The 19,639-nt window shown below is 39.8% G+C and overlaps 1 protein-coding gene across 2 annotated transcripts in view; it reads right to left on the bottom strand.

Annotated features, from left to right (window-relative positions):
- Positions 1 to 19,639, bottom strand: part of NR5A2 (nuclear receptor subfamily 5 group A member 2) — a 132,674-nt gene that overhangs the window by 52,703 nt on the left and 60,332 nt on the right. For both annotated transcript variants that reach the window (XM_039227584.1, XM_039227585.1), the window contains one exon: positions 6,964 to 7,083. In XM_039227584.1, the coding sequence (XP_039083515.1) occupies positions 6,964 to 7,083 (120 nt within the window). The remainder of the gene's footprint in view (positions 1 to 6,963; positions 7,084 to 19,639) is intronic.

The raw sequence follows: 19,639 nt of genomic DNA, 5'->3' as shown, positions 1-19,639 counted from the left end.
CCATGACCTGAGCTGATATTGGACACAACTGACTGAGCCATCCAGGCGTTCAAATGTTTGTTTATTTTTGAGAGACAGAGAGCAGGGAAGGGGCAGAGACAGAGGGAGACAGAATCCCAAACAGGCTTCAGACTCTGACCCATTAGCGCAGAGCCCGATGCAGGACTCGAATCCACGAACTGTGAGATCATGACCTGAGCCGAAACCAAGAGTCAGACACTTAACCAACAGAGCCACCCAGGCACCCTGATACACGTGCAGTTCTAACACGGATGTAATAATAAGTTCAACTCCCAGAACTTTATACTTGAAAACAGAGTATACTATACTGATAAGAATTGAGATTGTTTCATAAGATTCAATAGCTAGTGAGATGAACTTGAGGAAATCAATCAGGACACCAACAACTTTACAGCTATACATTTATTTACATGCTAATTTGAAAGCTCAAACATGCTTATTAAATGGGAGCTCCGATAACATTTCCTTCAAGGATAATTTATCAAATTGCATGGCTCCGAAGGAGGATAGGTGATTTATTCCTGAAACAGCACACAGATCTGCAACTTGCTTACATTTTATTACAAACACCATTATATTTTCATTGTTGGATGCAGAGTTTGTGCCCATTTCAGGAGCAGCTGGCCTTGTCTTTTATGTACTTAGTAAAATTAATTTATTGCTCTCTTACATGTAATCTTTGTGCCATTAAATTCAAGGCAGATATTGAAGAAATACTATAAGCTCATGTCCCCTTTGGATAAATTTCACTCATCATGAAGGTAGAAACAGTTTTAGCTAAATTGCTTTTAGTTCTAACAGCCAAAATTTTTGATGACTTGTACATTGTAAGATGCCTGTCATTTTAATATGATACACAATAATAGAAGATAATGAATAAGTTGCCAGTAGACCTTTCCCTTGGGATGATATTACAGTTGCTGTTAATTAGTTACAATATGCAAATACGGAAAGTGATCCCACTTTAAAGTACTATTGTTAATACACACACACACACACACACACACACACACACACACACAAAGTATTATGTACACACAGATATGTCTTATGTGCATGTATTTTTTTTTTATTTCAAAAAAAGAGAATGCGAGCAGGAAGATGGGTAGAGGGAGAAGGGAAGAAGAAAGATTGGGAGAGGAAGAGAGAGAGAGAATCTTAGGCTCCAGGCTCAGTGTAGAGCCCAGAAGCAAGGCTCAATCTCCCAACCCTGGGATCATGAACTGAACCAAAATCAGGAGTCAGAGATGCAATCAACTGAGCCATCCAGGCATGTATTTTTTAAATACTCAATAGAAATGAATTTTTGTCATAATTCTAAGATGTTAAAAATATAGAATTGATTTGATAATACTGATATTGCTGATAATATTATTAATAATATTACTGATAATCATTATTTCCTTTTAGCTTAACAAGATTTTTAACATACACTTACATAGATGGCTGATTAAAAGATATAATAAAAGCATAATGGCTACCTTAGGTTTAAGTAAGAAATTTGGTGTGAATCACCGAATCCTCATTTTAATACTAGGTAGTGGTACCCTGGACTGCTCTTTGCAGTGGGATTATTTCAATTCCTCTAGTTCTCAATGAACCACGAAGGGACTCAATTTTGCAGACATTTATGTAGCAAACATAATGTGCTAGGCAGTACACTAGTCGCTGGACTTAGGAGAAAAGTTGCTCAGTTTTATCTAACTTTTCTTCTCTCTCTTCAAGCTCCAAGAGACAGTCCCTATAACTATTTCTGAAAACTAATTCTAATCTTCATCTTCCTCTTCTGTTGCAATAAATGCACCCTATTATTTACCATGAGCTGAGTTCAGTAGGAAAATGCCAGAATACGGGATCAAAGAGCACTCAGGGCCCCACATTCCTTAGCTGGTTTAGCAGAGTTGTTATCAAGCATTGCATGGACACCACATGCAGGCTCAAGGTGACAAAAAATTTCTGCCTGGGTCTCCTTTGTGTCGGGACGATGGCCCTGATATTATAGATTGAGGCATATTTAATATTACTATGTATTAATCTTAAAATGCTCAGCATAAACATTTTCATTTGTTCCAGAAGAAATCATCACGGGGAAGTTGAGAAAATTCTATAAATAAACCTGGAAATTTCTTTTTGTTGTTGTTTTACATAAATGTTAATTTATTTATTTTTGAGAGGGGGAGAGAAGGGGGGAGGCAGGAGAGGGATAGAGAGAGGGAGAGAAGCGGGGGAGGCAGGAGGGGGGTAGAGAGAGGGAGAGAGAGAGAATCCCAAGCAGGCTCTGTGCTGCCAGCTCAAAGTCACAAACCATGAGATCATGACCTGAGCCAAAACCAAGAGTCAGACGTTTAACCAACTGAGCCACCCAGGCACCACAAACCTGGAAATTACTAGTCAGTGATTTGGGAGTACCATATTTCTTCCGGTTGAGGCTGAAAAAGGTGGTAGAGTTTAGTTTTATCCAGAAATTCCTTGTCACTGCTCCTCTAACCCCCATAGGATTTAAGCACTGGTGTCTGCCTCAACCTGCAAAGGAGTTTGGTCAAACATCTTTACTATGGAAATAAGATACTTCTTCTAGAAGTGGAATCCGGACAGCTTCAAATGCCCATGTGATTCCCTTTGCACCTCTTCCTCTGAACCTTCCTTCTATTTTATCTGAACCCAAGTCACACAGCTTTCCTGTGAAAGTACACAGTACAAAGCACTCTGGGAGGGTCGGCCACCACAGACATTAGATGATAAATTCCACCTCTTAACAACACTGAGTGCAGGACTGTGTCTAATTTCCCCCCATCATGTCTTTGATAGGCCTGCAGAAATATTTTTAAACTAAATGAGTAAAGCTGTTCCCTCTCCTATAGGTGAGTATTAAGCTGCTCATAGGGGTACTTTGCTTTACTGAAGCAATGCTGTTGAATTTTCTCACAATATCAACATCATAACTCGATACAATGTATCATGGAAACGGGCTTCTATCATTGTTTCAAAGTTCACATTCTGCACAAATTGTGGTAGTAGGTCAATGGATTTCTGTGGCAGATGAATTATTTGGTTTAGAAAAGCAAGAAAAACCCACATTTAAAACGCTTTTCTCCAAAAATTGGAAGAAAACGCAACAAAGACAGTTGATTTAGGGTGGTGGCATTGGGAATGACCCTTTTTCTCTTTGTCTAGCCTTTTCCTCATGCTGAAGTAACATCATAACAGTAAGTAATAAACATGTTAAAATATTCCTGGGAAAATTTGAGTTTGTTTTTACAATGTATTTACAAGACAACGCCCAAAAAATGATAAATAAAATAAAAATATTTGTGTATTCAGACTCGATGAAAATGAAATGAATGTTTCGCTTGGAAGTTCCATAGAAGGGGTCAGGCACTGACATTATACACGAAGACCAAATTGAGAGCCTACGGTGACAGCGAGCTCTGTAGCATCTAGGAGTTACACAGAAAAGCAGTCTGGTATGTTGGTTAACAACACAAACTCTGGTGCCAGGCTGCCTTGATCTGAATATTCTACCACTCTTTATTAGTTGTGTTTTAGCCTTGAATCAACTACGTCACCTCTTTTTGCCTCGGTTCCTCATCTGCAAAATGGGGATGATAATAACAATGATAATCATAGTACTTTCCTCATAGGGTTGTTGACTTCATAAATGTCAGCTTCATGTCAGCTTAGTTTTGACAGTTTCTAATTTTCACGTCTGCACTTTACAGAACTAGTTCTTGTAATTCCTACTGCAGTTCCCTGAGGCGGATTCCACTATATCCACTGGGTAAGTGAAGACACTCAACCTTGGAAAGAAAGGGGAGTTGCTCAAGATTACATAGCTGGCACATTTTGGAGTGGGGACCTGAACACAAGTCAGTTTAACTCTAAACTAGACCACATGTGTGCAACACACACACACACACACACACACACACACACACACCCCATTTTAATACCCAAGAACAAGCAGTCTGCACTGGTAACGAAGCTATACTCTACCCATAGTTCAGTTGTTAGACTATAAACCAAGAGGAAATTCTCTTTCTTTTTGCTTTCTTCAGCCACCTCCATGCCTTTTCCTTTTAAACATCATTCCACCCACCCCGCATATTGCTCTACTCTTGCAATTCCTATAGTCTTTTCTTTCCTTTCATCACTGCTTTACCGATCTTCCTAAAATTGGCATACTCCAAATCCTGTATTCGTGTCATTGTTGCTTTAGCAACAACAACAACAAAAATCTAGGTTTCCCCACACTTGTGGGGAAGTATTTATCATTCTAAGGAAATTATACTTAACGTTTTCAGTATCTTCCTGCACCTCAGGATGGGGAGCAGTACATGCCTACTACAGTAAGATCGCAACTTACTAACATAGGACCAGGGCTGGTGTCTCAGTCCCACAAGAGAAAACAGGAAGTTGTAAGGCAGTGTAGGTGAGATGTGGGAACGTGGTGGGGATTAATACTCTGGGTGCTGAGTCCAAGTTAACTCGTTTTAAGTAAGCACTTAGGTTACAGATTGGATGGTTCTAATTTAGTACCATCAGCTAATATTCATCATGCGCCTCACATATTCAGCACCAATAGGTGCTGTGGAGATGAAAAAATAGGTCTATGACCCCACATTAAAATAGTTTTCTCATTCTGTTAGAAAGGTCACATGCTCTGGGAAGGTCTTCCTTTGTAGCACTTCTTTTGCTTTTATTTAAGAAATTCTGGGAGATGGAATGTTGCTGGATTCATGGATCGCTTAATAAAGCCAATTAGGTCTTTAAAAAGAAGAGTAAGAAATTGCAAGAAGCCCAGAGATATGTTCAAAGCGTTTTGTCTGCCCTGTTCCACAACAGAAAATAAAAAATTTGTTCCACAATTATCATAAATAAGAATATCTGCTTATAATGAATCATTACTAGGCTATACATTGGATTGGATAGAAAGGGGGAGACGAGGGGTTTGACACAAATGTTACTCACTTTAAAAGGGCAGAGGAGGGAGTTAGAAGAATTTGGGTGGCAGGAAAGGTGTGAGGGAAGAACTAGTTCTCTACCAGGGAGTTTTCTATTCTGCTGTGATGGCAAAACATGAAGTAGCAATAATTGATACTAAAGACTATAAATACCATCTATTCCTGAGTGTTCTTGGTTTTGAAAATCAGAGAGAAGAAATGCGCTTTCTCTACTTTTTAAATGGTAATTACCTTTACCCAGGGGCAGCACTTAAGGCAAAATGAAATGTGAAATAAGGAGTATTTCTAAAGAGCAAGAATGGAAGTGCTTTGAGAAAGAACGGCACAAACCCATTTGATTTCTGAAACTCAGAAGGAAATGAAATCAAATTAATTTGTGGGCTGAGTCTTCTTCTAATGCAGTTCCTACTTGGGCAGGGATGGGGGAGTTCAGCAGGGAGAGGGGGCTGGGAGTCATACCCAGAGATTAAACTCTAGAAATGGGTGTGTTTCCTCCAAAGACTTGGGTCACTGGATGAAAATGTTAAACAGAAATTTCGAAGTGCAAGACGTCAAGCCCATGAGACGTTATTTTCTCATCTGGAAAGCTTTTCTCATGAGATGTACAGAAAGCAGGGACCAGACAGTGATGAAGATGGTTGAATTGATCCAATTTGCAAAAACTCTGAAATAGTGCTTGCCTTTAATTTGATTGGGAAAATGTGATTTATTAATAATACAGCAAATGGTGTGGAGACAGCCTTTCATTTTCAAATATGCACTGCTGTGGTTTCACAGCACATAAACGTTTATGGCTGGATGTAAAAGATCACGGTGCCTGAGTACAGAAGTACTGAGGCATTGCTGAACACCGCAGTGATGCTTGAATAGGAATGACCCAATGGACTTAGGGAATCACTACGTTCCATGCATTTATTTTAATAACACCTCGGTTATTGAAGGAAGGCTAAGAAATGGGACATGCCAAAATCCTGTAAAGTTGGACTTAGGTCCATTGAATACTTTCTGTTCCCCAGGTATCCATGAAACCAACAACTTTCTCTCCTCCTCCAAGTCTTTGCTAAAATATCACCTTCTCAATAAGATCAAATCAACCACTCCTATTTAACACTGCAATCCTAGGGTCACAGTGCAACATACGCCCATGGATGTGTGCTGATTCTCCTTTGCACAGAACTTCCTTTTTCTTTTTCCTTTTCCTCCTTTGTTTAATAGCACCTGGACCTCTAACACATGATATGTTTCTTATATATAGGTTTGTTGTAGGATATTCTTTATTATCAGCTTCTTCCTGCTACAATGTTCAGTTTCACGAGGGTAGTGGTCTTTTTCTGTGTTGTTCACTAGTGCATGCCAAAACCTTAGAATAGTGACTGACACACCGTCAGATATTCAATAAATATTTGTTGACTGACAAACACCTATTCAGAAGGGTGTAGGGCCTACCAGTAATTTTTTTCTGTCTTCTTTTTGAATGATGGCTGGCTCTTGAAAACTAGAACACCTGTCCCTTTTCACTAGCTTGCCTTTATTCCAAACATTTAGTTTATACAGGGTATTTGAACAGTCTCCTCCAGCACCATGACTCCAAACAGCAGAGATTCCACAAGTAGAAGCTTTTTTTTAACAGCTGACAAACAAGTATGGTAGATAAATGCAGAAACTCGAAGAAAATAATGCTGGGTACCAACCATTAATTCTGATTTAGTGATTGTTTTGACCCTTCAAAGCACAACTTTCAATCCCAGCGGACTGAAAGCAGCAGAATGTCTGTGATTATGTTTGCTTTTACAACTTTAACCATAATCATCAGTGTAGGAACACAGGGCACCAAGTCAGCTTCTCTAAATTATGTACAGCCAATCTCTCCCTTTCAAAGCACCAGAGTGCTTCTGACCTAGTTAAATCCCTGCCATTCTGAACAGGCTTAATAAAAAGACTTTTTTTTTTTTTTTTCTATTTTTTGGTTCTCTATACTCACTTGTTGCCCAGTAACCAGGAAGATTGATCCTTCTTTTCCATGTACCACTTGTCGGTAAATGTGGTCGAGAATTAGGAGCTCACTCCAGCAATTCTGAAGCAGCTTCATTTGGTCATCAACCTACAGAAGAAATAGAAAAAAAAAATGACACTGTTATTGACCACATTTTTTGTTTTTGCATAATTTTCTACGTAAGAGAACTCACTAAAAGCAAGAAATCTCTGCCAATGGTTTCTCGGGATTTACATCACTGCTCCTGAAAAATCATTATTTTCATTTGGACAAATACTTTATAGCCCACGTATAATACTTAAGAGTAGTATTTATAATCAATGAACTGCTAGGAAAAGGTCCTCCATTAGAACGGTCTGTCCAACGTTAACAGAGCTATTAGAGTTTGCTTATGGGAGGTACAGGTGCCTCACCCTGTCCTCAGTCCCCATTAGAATGACCCCAAATAACCTGTGCTTATGTATCTAGAGTTTAATACATGGGCCCAAAGCTGAAATAGTATATAGATATTAGCAAGCTGACAAACTGAGAAGATTTATAGAAGAGACAATTAGCATGCTGGCACAAACGACTTCTGGAGATAGAGGCGCACTGCCACACATTGTCCTCGGTGTTGACTGGGAAGTCCAAACTGCGCTACACTTTGAACCTAATAATCACCAGCCATAGTCTTGATACCAATCTGCATTTGCTTTACAGTTGCTTTGTGGTTTGGATGATTTCCCCACAAACTCACTAAACTTCAGTTTCCAGAACTGAAAAATGAACCAAGAACATTACCTCCCTCAGAGGACACCATGAGGATGAAGATGAAATGTGCTGTGCCCCAGTGGGCATTTTCATTCTTATTTCATCTTGTCCTCCAGGGAACTGGATTCTTCAATCACAAACCCATACCTATTTCATGTACAGTTCACATACACACGGTCTTAATGTGATGAGCATATTGACCCATTGCTATGGCTACTTGTAATAGTTTGCTCTTCATTCTGTATTATATACCAGCCAAAGACCCTAGTTTTAACAAATGGGGTGGCTGCATCTAGACACACACTGTGCATTTATAAAAATAGCATCTGGCATTGATATGTTGTTTGCTAGTTTTTAGCGTTTGTGTGTATTGGTTTAGATTTGACTGTCAGAACATGCCTTTGAAGTTAACCAAGCTGATATCATTTGATTCAATTTACAAATGAGAAAATAGGTCTCAGAGAGGCTAAGTGGTATGCCTAAAAAATTTTCTTTCTCTCAAGCTCTAGGTTGTCTCCAAATACATCAGGAGGTGCTAGAGACTTTTTTTTTCTTAATTAAAAAAATTTTTTTTTTAATTTTATTTTAGAGAGAGTGTGATCAAGGGAAAGGGGCAGAGGAGAGAGAGAGGGAATCCTAAGCAGCATCTATGCTCAGTAGGGATCATGACCTGGGCTGAAATCAAAACTCAGACTGAACTTACTAGGTGCTCCGGGGCTAGAATTTTGTAAATGAAATTAATTTGATATACTTTGAACAAATTCATTTTTTAAAATTTTTTAACACTTATTTATTTTTTGAGACACACAGTGTGAGTGGGGGAGAGGTAGAGAGTGAGGGAGTCAGATTCCAAAGCAGGCTCCAGGCTCTGAGCTGTCAGCATAGAGCCCAAGTGGAGCTCAAACTCATAAACTTCAAGATCATGACCTGAGCCAAATTTGGATGCTTAACCAACTGAGCCACCCAAGTGCCCCATTAACAAATTCATTTTTGAATGGCCTTTCAATGGAACACTGGATAGCTTGTTGATTCTTAGGAAGTTTCTGTTCAGATATTCATTAGTAGTGATATGAGCTTGTGACCAACTTTATACCCATGACTCTAGGACATTGTGAATATGGTCAAGAGAGCACTGAACTCACAGTACAAAGAAGGATTCAAAGCATAGTTCTCCACTTTCCAGCTATAAGAACTTGGTCAAGTCACTTAATTCTGGAAGACTTATTTCGTCACTTGGAAATATATGAGATAGTTTTTGTAAGGATAAACTAAGACAGTGGGTGGGAAATTCCCTTCATAAAATGTGAATACACGAATGAAGAAATAACAAACAGAGGACTCCTGCCTGGTAGACCACATTGATTCTGCGGAGAAGGAGAAGAGTAGTAATAGAAATTGAAACTACAATCAGGCTCTATGATCAGGAAAATGCTCTCAAAACACCTCCATCATAAATACTTTGAACCAAGGACTCCTAGGTGGCTCAGTTGGCTAAGCGTCCAATGCTCGATTTTGGCTCAGGTCATGATCCCATGGTTCATGAGTTTGAGCCCAGCATCGGGCTCTGTGCTGACAGTAAGGAGCCTACCTGGGATTCTCTCTCTCTCTCTTCCTCTTTCTCCCTCTCTCTCCCTCTTCTTCTGCTCACTCTCTCTCTCAAAATAAATAAATAAACTTAAAAAAATAGAAATACTATGAACCCATTAGTCTGTTCTGACAAAAGCATTTCATTCAATAAGTAAGTAGATATTTTTAGGCGATGATTATATGAGCGCCAGACCCAGGATATAATGATGAACAAGACAAACGTAACCTCTAGCCGTGACAATGACACTCATGAGGGTGCTTCTCAGGTATTATTAGTGGTTTAGGGGCAGGAGGTAACATTCTTCTCTCCAAGAAAATCCCCAGAGGAGTGTGTGGTGTGGCAGGCCAGGCTTTGGGCAGCAGTTGATTAGATCCATGTACACATTCTCCACAAATTGTTGTCACAGGGAGCTGGGGCCAGATGCCCGGCAACATACATGTCGAAGCATCCAGGACAGAGTCTCAGAACCGTCTCTCTCATATGCTTGGGGTGATTTCAAAACAAATCTTACTTTGCTCCGCTGGGTGTTATATTCTCATTCCAGCTGAAACAAGATCAGCATCTTATTTCAAATTAATCGGCCTGTCAGAGCAATTTGGCTTCCCTATATGTTTCTTTGTTTTTGTTGTGTGCATGTATGATCTGAAGCTTTAGTTATTTACTTAGCACACTTTTCAGGGAAACCAAAAATACTCCACTCTGAGATTGCCTCCCCCAGAAACAATAATTATGCATGTTAATGTTGCAAATAATTCCAGAGTGGGTGGGGGAATACAGACTCCTCAAAGTGTATTTATTATGCCCATTTTGGAAAAATGAAAGAGCCAGATTATCTGTGGGCTACACAGAAAAGGAGAAAAGGTGAGTGAAAATTAAAAGAAAATTAAAAGAAAAAAATAGTTTTGGAAGCCATCTCATAAAGGGGTTCGTCCTCTTCATTTGCATTTGACGGTCCCTTCTTTTCATATAGACCATGACAGAAATATTACCATAACAGTTTCCCAGCATCAAACCATGTTCCAATTGTAAAACAGAGCCTGACTTCTAGCCTTCTTTGGGGACGTTGAAGATACACTTCCAAACAAAGATATATTTTTGTCGGGGCACCTGGGTGGCTCTGTCAGTTAAGCATCCAACTTCGGCTCAGGTCATGATCTCACAGTTCGTGGGTTCGAGCCACACATCACGCTCTGTGTTGATAGCTAGCTCAGAGCCTGGAGTCTGTTTCAGATTCTGTGTCTCCCTCTCTCTCTGACCCTCCCCTGCTCATGCTGTCTCTCTCTCAGAAATAAATAAAACATTATAAAAATTTTTTTTTAAAAAGATATGTTTGTCTCATGTTCAGAAGAAGAATGTGGGGTATCATTTTCAGACATTATTCCTTTGTGTGTGTGTGTGTGTGTTAGAGAGAGAGAGAGAAATGGACACAGAGAGGAAGAGAGAGAGAGGAGAGAAGAGAAGAGCACCAGACAATTGCCAAGGAAGATATGAAGGTTCTGCTTTTGTATATCCTCTGTTAAGTTTAATTTTTTAAATATTTATTTACTTTTATTCTATTTTATTTATTTATTTATTCATTCATTTATTCATTTATTTACTTTGAGAGGGAGAGACAGAGAGAGTGAGTGCACGGGGGAGGGTCAGAGAGAGAGGGAGACACAGAATCTGAAGCAGGCTCCAGGCTCTGTGCTAACAGTGGAGAGCCCGAGGTGGGGCTCAGACTCACAAACCATGAGATCATGTCTGAAGCCAAAGTCGGTCGCTTCACCGACTGAGTCACCCAGGCACCCATTCCCCTGTAAATTTCTTACTGACGGGCTGGGTATTTCTTCATCCCCATTCTGCCCACGGCTGCCTATGTCCAGAGGCAGTAAGGAAACCGGTAGGCTTTTAAAATCTGCATATCTCCTGGTTCCTATGTTTCTTGAGAAATTGCAAGAATAGGTGAACATGTCCATTTCCCATAATTAGCACTTCATCTTTGGTTTTATATTTTGTACTGCCCAGGTCATCATTTCTTCCTCTGTGTCTAAGACAGGACCTCTATTGTAATGTCCCTGTTTTCACAATGTACTGTAACTGCGTGTTTCTGTGTCTGTGTGTCCGCCCTCCTTCAGGACCGGGGCGGCACCTAAAGTCACAATTGCCTACCACAGCACCTGGCAAAAAAACAAAACATAACAAAAACAAAACAAAAAAACATATATATGCATATATGTGTGTTTTGTAAATGCTTGTTAAAAGAGAAAACAACGACTGAATTACTTTCCCTTCTGTAAGTTTCTGCTATTCATCTGTCTATCTCTGGTACCTAGCCCACAAGACAAGCAAGCAACTCCTTCAAGTGTTTGTGGAATAAATGATAATCTTTCTCAGGCAATGAACAAAACTTATATCCGACCCTTCCCACGTGTGCTGGCAGGTCTGGGCCCTTGGCTGCCCCTTCGTAAAGACTTCTTGACTGACTGTAATTTTAACACTCTTCCTGAGCAATTGATTCCTTGTTTTAACACTCTCTGAGGGGGTTTTCCATGCCAACATTCCATTTCACTATTTTCCATAATTGATTATGCAATATTTCATGTTATCTTGAAATTGGTGAGTATGCAGCTTCATAGTGCTCTGGGTGGCATAGTTTTTATGCAGGTCTATGAATAAAAGGCAGGGTAAATTTGATGACTGACTTGCTCTTTATCTCTAGATAAGAAAACCTGGCAATTTTGAAGATATTTTTTCTTTAGAAAACGGAGTTATAGGTGACACGGGGTGGGAGGGGGAAGAGGAGAAAAATAACCCACTACTTTTGAGTAAACTCTCTATGTAGTAATGCTGTCAATAAGCATTTAGGGTGGCATCTGGAGAGCCCCGAAGGGGAACCAATAATATAATAATATAATTTCCATTATATATCAAAACCTCTCACTAGTTAGCCATACCAGCCTCATATAATCCTGTGTTATCAGCTGTAATAAAAGGAAAGACTTCTCTCAGAAACCTAGTTACTCATCACAGAAACTATTCATATTGACATTACAGATGAGTGTGTAAAAGAACACAAGCAACATATTGTTAATGAAGCACACCTCCCACAACCCAGACTGTTAATCATTAGAAACTCATGCTTTCTCCTAAGAACAGTGAATTCAGGCAAACAATTAGAGAAAGAAAAATGTGTAGAACTTTCTCAAGTCCTCATTTAATTTATCAAAACCTTTCTGTTGCCCCCTCCCCTTTAACTTTTAATTGTCTGGCAACAAAACGGATTCCGCGTTCCCTCTTGCAGCGGGGTTTGAAAACAGACATCGTGAATCACTGTGGTTAAATTTTAGGAAAGGTATTTTTAGGAGCACATTCTACTAACATGGATGGTAACTGAAAAGTGGATGTGGACCTGTTTCTTATTTCTGATTGTTCAGTCCAGTGCCCTGGGCCTGTGTTAGAAACTTGGTGGTGAAACAGAGTTGAGTGACTAGAATATAATCCGTGCCTTCAGGAGACTCCCTGGGTGTGCCTGGGTGGCTCAGTAGATTAAGCGTCTGACCTCGGCTCAGGTCATGATCTCACAGTTTGTGGGTTCAAGCCCCGCGTCGGGCTCTGTGCTGACAGCTAGCTCAGAGCCTGAAGCCTGCTTCAGATTCTGTGTCTCCCTCTCTCCCTGACCCTCCCCTGCTCATGCTGTCTCTCTCTCACAAATAAATAAAAACATTAAAACAATTTTTTTTAATTAAAAAAAAAAAAGAGACTCCCAGTCCAGGGAAATGAGACAGAAGTGTAAATCCTCTATTATAATCCCATGTGCAGAAGAAGCTGAGGAACTCTTTATCCTGCTTTATGTCCCAGGGGGTCAGGGAAGCTTCCGAGAAGAGGACACTTAAATACAGGACTTAACGTTGTAGAATCACTTAATGGACTTTTTTTTTTCTCAGTAACTCTTGTTAGAATATTTCTTGGAACAAAGTATTTAAAAACAATGGGAAGATTCTTTATAATCATGACAAATAAATTCAGCTATTATTTCATTTATTTTTCTTCCTGGCAAAAAGAAAAAAAAAAACCCTTGAAATGAACCCCCATTTTTTTATACTTTCTTTTGTGACAATGGTGACATTTATTAAGGCATATTCAAAAGCAGGGACAGAAAATTCAAAAAACAAAACAAATCAAAATCAACTTTACAGATCTCAATGGGAACCTGCTCTAGGCAAGGCAGACACACAGCTTGCTTTAATCTTTTACTGTTTTTATAAAGAACACTGCTGATTATCTGCCTCTGTAATAAACTGCTACAAAGTCCAAGAAAAAAATGATTTCACATTAACAATGATTAAACAAGCACTAAAAACAATACTGTACAAGAGAAATAACAGCCAGTAAAACTCCACTGTCAATTGCTACAATGCCCGATAGATTTATGACCAGAAGTTCTTCTCTGCTCTGAGATTACTGATGAGGCTCCACTGTACTTTCTAATTGGCTTGCTCCTGGTTCATAACACAAAGATGGACCAGTCAGTGCTTGGCCAGTGAACTGAAGTATCCTGGCCCCCTTTCTATGTTTGTCGAGTGGAATAACAAAGGATCCCCCACCCCCTCCCCCGTTGATGTAACTTCTCAGGTGATGGAAGCTAGAGGTAGAGGGGTTTCACTGTATATCTGCCCCTGGTTTCCATTCCACCAACCCCTTCCAATTTATACTCATCTGACCTTCCACGGAGGCTCAACAGCCCACAAAACCCAGGATGTCTATAAGTCTACAGGCTTGTCTGTTTGTTGTCATTCATCACATCCATAGGCACCAGCATTATTTCTTTCAAAAAGGGAAAAACATATAGACACAAACATCTGGACGTGAACCTCTTCCAAAGTCCCTAGATTTCCCGTCTGTGATGTCTACCAAACCAGACTTCCCTGACCAGTGTATACTGGGAACAGTTACTGACCAGTGTGCCTGCTGATCTTTCAGCTCAGGGAGTCCTCGAGTGGCCAGAAGCTGAGGGGGTAAAGAGAAGTAAGTGGCTGTCGTGCAGCTGGTATCTTTAATCTCCAGGGAAGCGGGGCCACCTCACTCCTGCCTCACCTCCACATAATTAGGTGTCAAGTCAAAGAGTGGAGTGTGGTTGGGAAATGAATAAGATAGCTGTCAGCACAGGGAGAAGATAGGAAATAAAACAGGCCAGCCTCTAGTCTTGAACACTCAATCTGGAGTTACTCAGCAGAGGTAGCAAAGGCCCCAGACCAAGGAACCCCGAAGAGAACACCCAGCCACCCAGGGTCCAATAGCAGGGAGTGGTGTGATTTGTGGTAAAGGTCTTCCATTAAAAATTATTAAAATTTTTTCAAAATCTAATGCATCCAAAGGTAAGTTTCATTTATCCAGAACATTCATATGCCTGGTATATCTTATTTCCCAGGGATGTAAAATACAGAATGTTTTAAAGTTTGTTTAGAGAGCACATGAGATGAACAGAGAAAGAAGGAAAAGAGGAGAGAATCCCAAGCAGGCTCCACACTGTCAACATGGAGCCCAGTCTGGGGCTCGAACTCACAAACTGTGAGATCATGACTGGAGCCAAAATCAAAAGTCAGATGATTAATCAACTGAGCCACCCAGGTGTCTCACAAATGGGATTATTTTATACAAGGATGTGCTAACGCCAAATAATCAATGTCTGGATTTATTTTGCCATTTAAATAAATGTGAGATAACTACATAAGTGGGAGACATTTCTGAGGTTTTGAGGTTGTGTATATACATGTTAAATATCATTTGAATTGTGTATCATCACAAACAGCATAATGGAATTCAGCCAATTTCTGTAGTATAAGAGCTACAGTCTCATATTTTGTCAAACCAAAGGGCACATTGTCCCCAGCTTTTCCCCCTCCTATTATGAACATTTCAAAAAACTTCCTGTTGCAGTATCAATTACTTATAAGCTAACAGTAAGCTCATCATATTTGGGGGGTAAAGTAGAAATTTGCACACAGCAGTGCTGGTAGTCTTTCCTGTCGAAGTCTACCTATGCATCCACATATAATTTATGTGATCTGATTAAGGTGGACACAAAATGGTAATGAGACCATTCTTCCTCATGGCTTATGAAATCAATTGCATTCTGCTGCTTTGAAGCCAAAGCATGCACATATGTAAAGAGATGGGGGAAAGAGAGTTTCTGCCACTCGAAGAAAGTTAGCTATGTCGATACTTTCCCTGAGAGTCGCTTTGACATGACAACTCATTTAGCATGATGGCGTGATTCTTCCGTGCGTTTGTGGACCTTTGCAAAGTAAAGAAGATAGGAATTAGAATAGCAATGAACTTCATGGCTAGCCCAGCCCCAGATTTCTGCTACTGGTATTAAAAACGCTGGTCTGTATGAGGGCATGGTTAACCTAGGAGTCACTTACGTTGTCAGATTATGAACATATCCCAATCAACAATAAATCAAACAACATACAGCTGGGTGTTATTGGGACTTGAATGAATATAATACCTATCCTCAAGGAACTTATAAATGAATTGAACAGACAAGACATATCTATGCCAAGTAATTAGTGTATAAGGCAGCATATAAGTGCTAACCTTGGTGGAACCAATAATTTGAAAATGAATATATAATACTATGTTTATGTCTAAGTTATATGTATAACTCAACTTATTACATTTATTATAACTGAGTTATTATATGTATATATAAAATGTCATATCCTTACAACACTTAAAGCAGTTTATGTGTACACATAATAAAAGATGAATAATGGAATAGATGAGCAAGTGGAGATAAAAGGAAAATAACGGTAGGATGACAAGTCAAAGCCAAGGCTAGGATCAGTCCCTAAAATCAGCTTCATAAGGGTTATTTCAGTTAGTGGAAATGGGCCACGGTTTGGTTCCTTGTAGCCAGAGCACCATTACTAACATGATTTGTACTATGCAGGAGATAAAATCGGTGACTTGCAAAACAGCCTATCTTAGTACTGGACTCCTGAGAGAAATTTCTCTGTGGGTTTTCCAAGGAGGACTCTAGATAATGCAGTAAGCTAGGCTCAAACAACATCCTCAAGTGCACACAGTACTGAGCTTTACAGCTAGTGCTCCTTTTAAAGACAATGGCAATGTTAAGAGGGCACAGGGTGATGTGGTCCTGGAGCACAAATTTCTGATGGTCTGTTTTCCAAAGATAAACTGAGACAATCCAGAAATGGAGAGAATGCATGTATTTGATGCCCCTTCATTAATAGCATAGTTCAGGACCATTAAACACTGTAAAGGAAACATATGGGCTTTGCAGCCAGAAACATGGGTTCCTATCTCGGCCCTCTTGCCATGTAACTTTGGACAAAGAATTCAAACTCTTTAAACCTCAGCTGTGCTCACAGCTTATCCTTAAATGGCATAAATGTAAATGTGCCTGGCTCAGTGACTGGCACATAGAGGCACCTTCATAATGCTAGTGAAACTTAACTCTAAATAGATAAAAGGATGCCAAGCACCTGAGATGCAAAATGAAGTACAAAGGAAAAAATTTCAGGTGATGGAAAAGGTTGATGAACAAGAAAAAAGAAAAATATTTTAAGACAGATTAATGTGAAATATTTTCCAGTGCTTTCTCTTGCTCGGTATTGTTTCATTTATGACCACTACCTGTTTCCTGTTCTCTAATTTAGAAATCTCCTCTGTATAATTAAAGCAATGTCCTTCACATGTCCAACCAGGCAGATATTATTCAAGCAATGAAGACAAAGCCTTTTAAGGATGAATATATTTTCTTTTAGCTTGGTTGGAATGTCCAGAAAGCATTTGTGAATATGATGCTTATTTTCAGAATATCTGTATTCTTCATTTTCTAGACACTGCCTTAAAGGCAACAATACCACCAGCCACAGAATTCCAGGTATGCAGCAGGCCCAGTATCTGGACATCAGTGATTGAGGCATGGATTAAGGAACGTTTTGGGCACCCTACACCTTGTGATATGGGTGCACTGTTGAAGTCCTTGGGACACCAGCATAGAGAAGAAAGGGAGAAGCTGAGGGTATTCTAGTGAGCATGCTCTTTGACTCCCTTAAGGTGTTAATGTAACTTCTTCCTTTGTAGACTGCATTTCAAAACCAGAAACTAGTTTTCAGAAACTAAAACGTCCTTGGGTCCTTTTGGGCTGGCTGTTTTAATCAGGCAGTCGGCCAAAGAAAGGAGGAAAGAACCCAAGTGGCCTAAATATCACTCACCAAAAATACAACTGAAATCAGGGCAGAGGCAAAGGAGAGGTCCCTAAGGACCATCGAGTGATGGGAATTCACTGGGTACAAAGTCTCCTGGGAGAATTCCTCTACCCAGCTCCCCAGCGACATATGGACAACCTACTCTCTTCACACAATTTACATTCTCCTTTTAGGTCACAAAGCTAAGTATATGGTCAATCCATGCTTTTAGAGATACTCAGAAATGGATTCACAGAAAGTGGTAGCATTTGAGGAAAGAGCTCCAGGAGTCAAAGGGTCAGCCCCCAAGTACAAGATAGTTATTTCTAGGTAAATCACCAATTTCTGCTTTGTGAAAAATCTTTCAATAGTGTATATTCAAAAATATACATTCCAGTGCTCCAAACTGGGTGTGTTAACAACACTAATAGTTTCTATCTAATTTCCCTTCTGGTACACTATGAATGGCATCCCTTCACACTGTCTGAATTGAGGGCATCCCCATATGGTTATATTATGAACCAACCCTGGTCCTGGGTGCACAGTAGGTGCTTTGTTAATATTTGCTTGATCAATGCTGAAAGGACCTAGTAACGACTTTTAGTTTAATGCCTTCATTTTATAAAAGAGGAAACTTGGGCTAGGTGGGATGTGATTTATATAAGGTTACTCAGGTGTCAGAAATGGAATGGGAATCCAAGTATTCTGAATCCTAACCCAGTGCCCTGTCACTATGCTTTCTTTCATATAAGAATAAAGGGTAATCTTATCTTTTTCCTCTGGATGTTTATTTTTTTATTAAATATTTTTTTTAATGTTTTATTTATTTCTGAGAGAGAGAGGCAGCATGAGCAGGGGAGTCAGACAGAGGGGGAGATACAGAACATGAAACAGGCTCCAGGCTCTGAGCTAGCTGTCAGGTCAGAGCTAGACACGGGGCTCCAACCCATGAACCGTGAGACCATGACCTGAGCCAAAGTCGGATGCCTAACCAACTGAGCCACCCAGGCACCCTTGGAAATTTACTTTTTTATTTTTTAGTAAGTTTGTTTATTTAGAGAGCACCCACAAGCATGAGCTATGGAGGGGCAGAGATAGAGGGAGGGAGAGAATACCAAGCAGGCTCCATACTTAGCAAGGAGCCTAACACAGGGCTCAATCTCACAACTGTAAGATCATAACCTGGACTGAAATCAAGAGTCAGACACACTGAGCCACCCAGGTGTCTCCAGAAGTTTAGTTTTTTTAATAATACTGTCTCAATTTCTTTCTTGTAGGGAAAGAAACTAATGGTAATTTAACTTCTTTATTTCAAATGTAAAGAAGTTTGTGAGTTGAAAAATAAAGGCTTTTGGGACTATAACAAGATAGATACCAAATGATAGAACCTTGGAATTATCTGGATGTAAAATCTAGATATATGAAAACAAATAATAAAATAAAGTAAAAATAAAATAAAATAAAATATACCCTAGATAGATTATCTTTCCTATTTGGGGGAAAGACTATGCAGGTGACTTGGATGGAAGATGAACTAGGACTGGGCATTTACTTAATCCCAAGGGGGTCTATTTTGTGCCCCAACTTAGGTAAGAATGAGGTTCTTCTGGGTCAACTAGAATCAAGACGGAAAAAGGCCCTAGAGAAACAAGATTATACTCTCTCCGTTATTTTTGAAAATCCACAGATTAGTCAATTATATGATTGACTAGATTTTTTCCCTTAAGGTATTTAGGCAAAATATTAACTTCATTTGATTCTGAGGCCTTTTTCCTCAGAAAAAGTTATATGTAGCCCACATATAACTTGGTCAGGATGTGTCTCTTTGGTCACAACAGAGCAAGTGTGGAGTTCTGCCAGTAGGCTATGGGAATCACCTTCCACCAGCGATGTCCGCTGGGGCAGCAGTTAGGACCACCTGCCCTCCAACTTTTTGGCCCCAGACCTCTGCACAGTGGGGCACCTAACTTCTTAGTGCTCTTGTGAACCATCACTGAAAAGGATGTGTAGCCCCCTTTCTGGGCGAGCTCCAGTTCCAGAAGACCAAAAGGTGAACTAAATCATCACCTAACTGCTGGTTGCCTGTGCCCTTTCCTACAACTGTCTGCAGTTTGAGGTAGTGGAC

This window comes from Hyaena hyaena, unplaced genomic scaffold (genome assembly GCF_003009895.1).
Source record: "Hyaena hyaena isolate Hyena2069 unplaced genomic scaffold, ASM300989v1 scaffold_28, whole genome shotgun sequence".
Lineage (NCBI taxonomy): Eukaryota > Metazoa > Chordata > Mammalia > Carnivora > Hyaenidae > Hyaena > Hyaena hyaena.
Note: the sequence above shows the minus strand (reverse complement) of the source record. Positions and strands in the feature narration are given on the sequence as shown.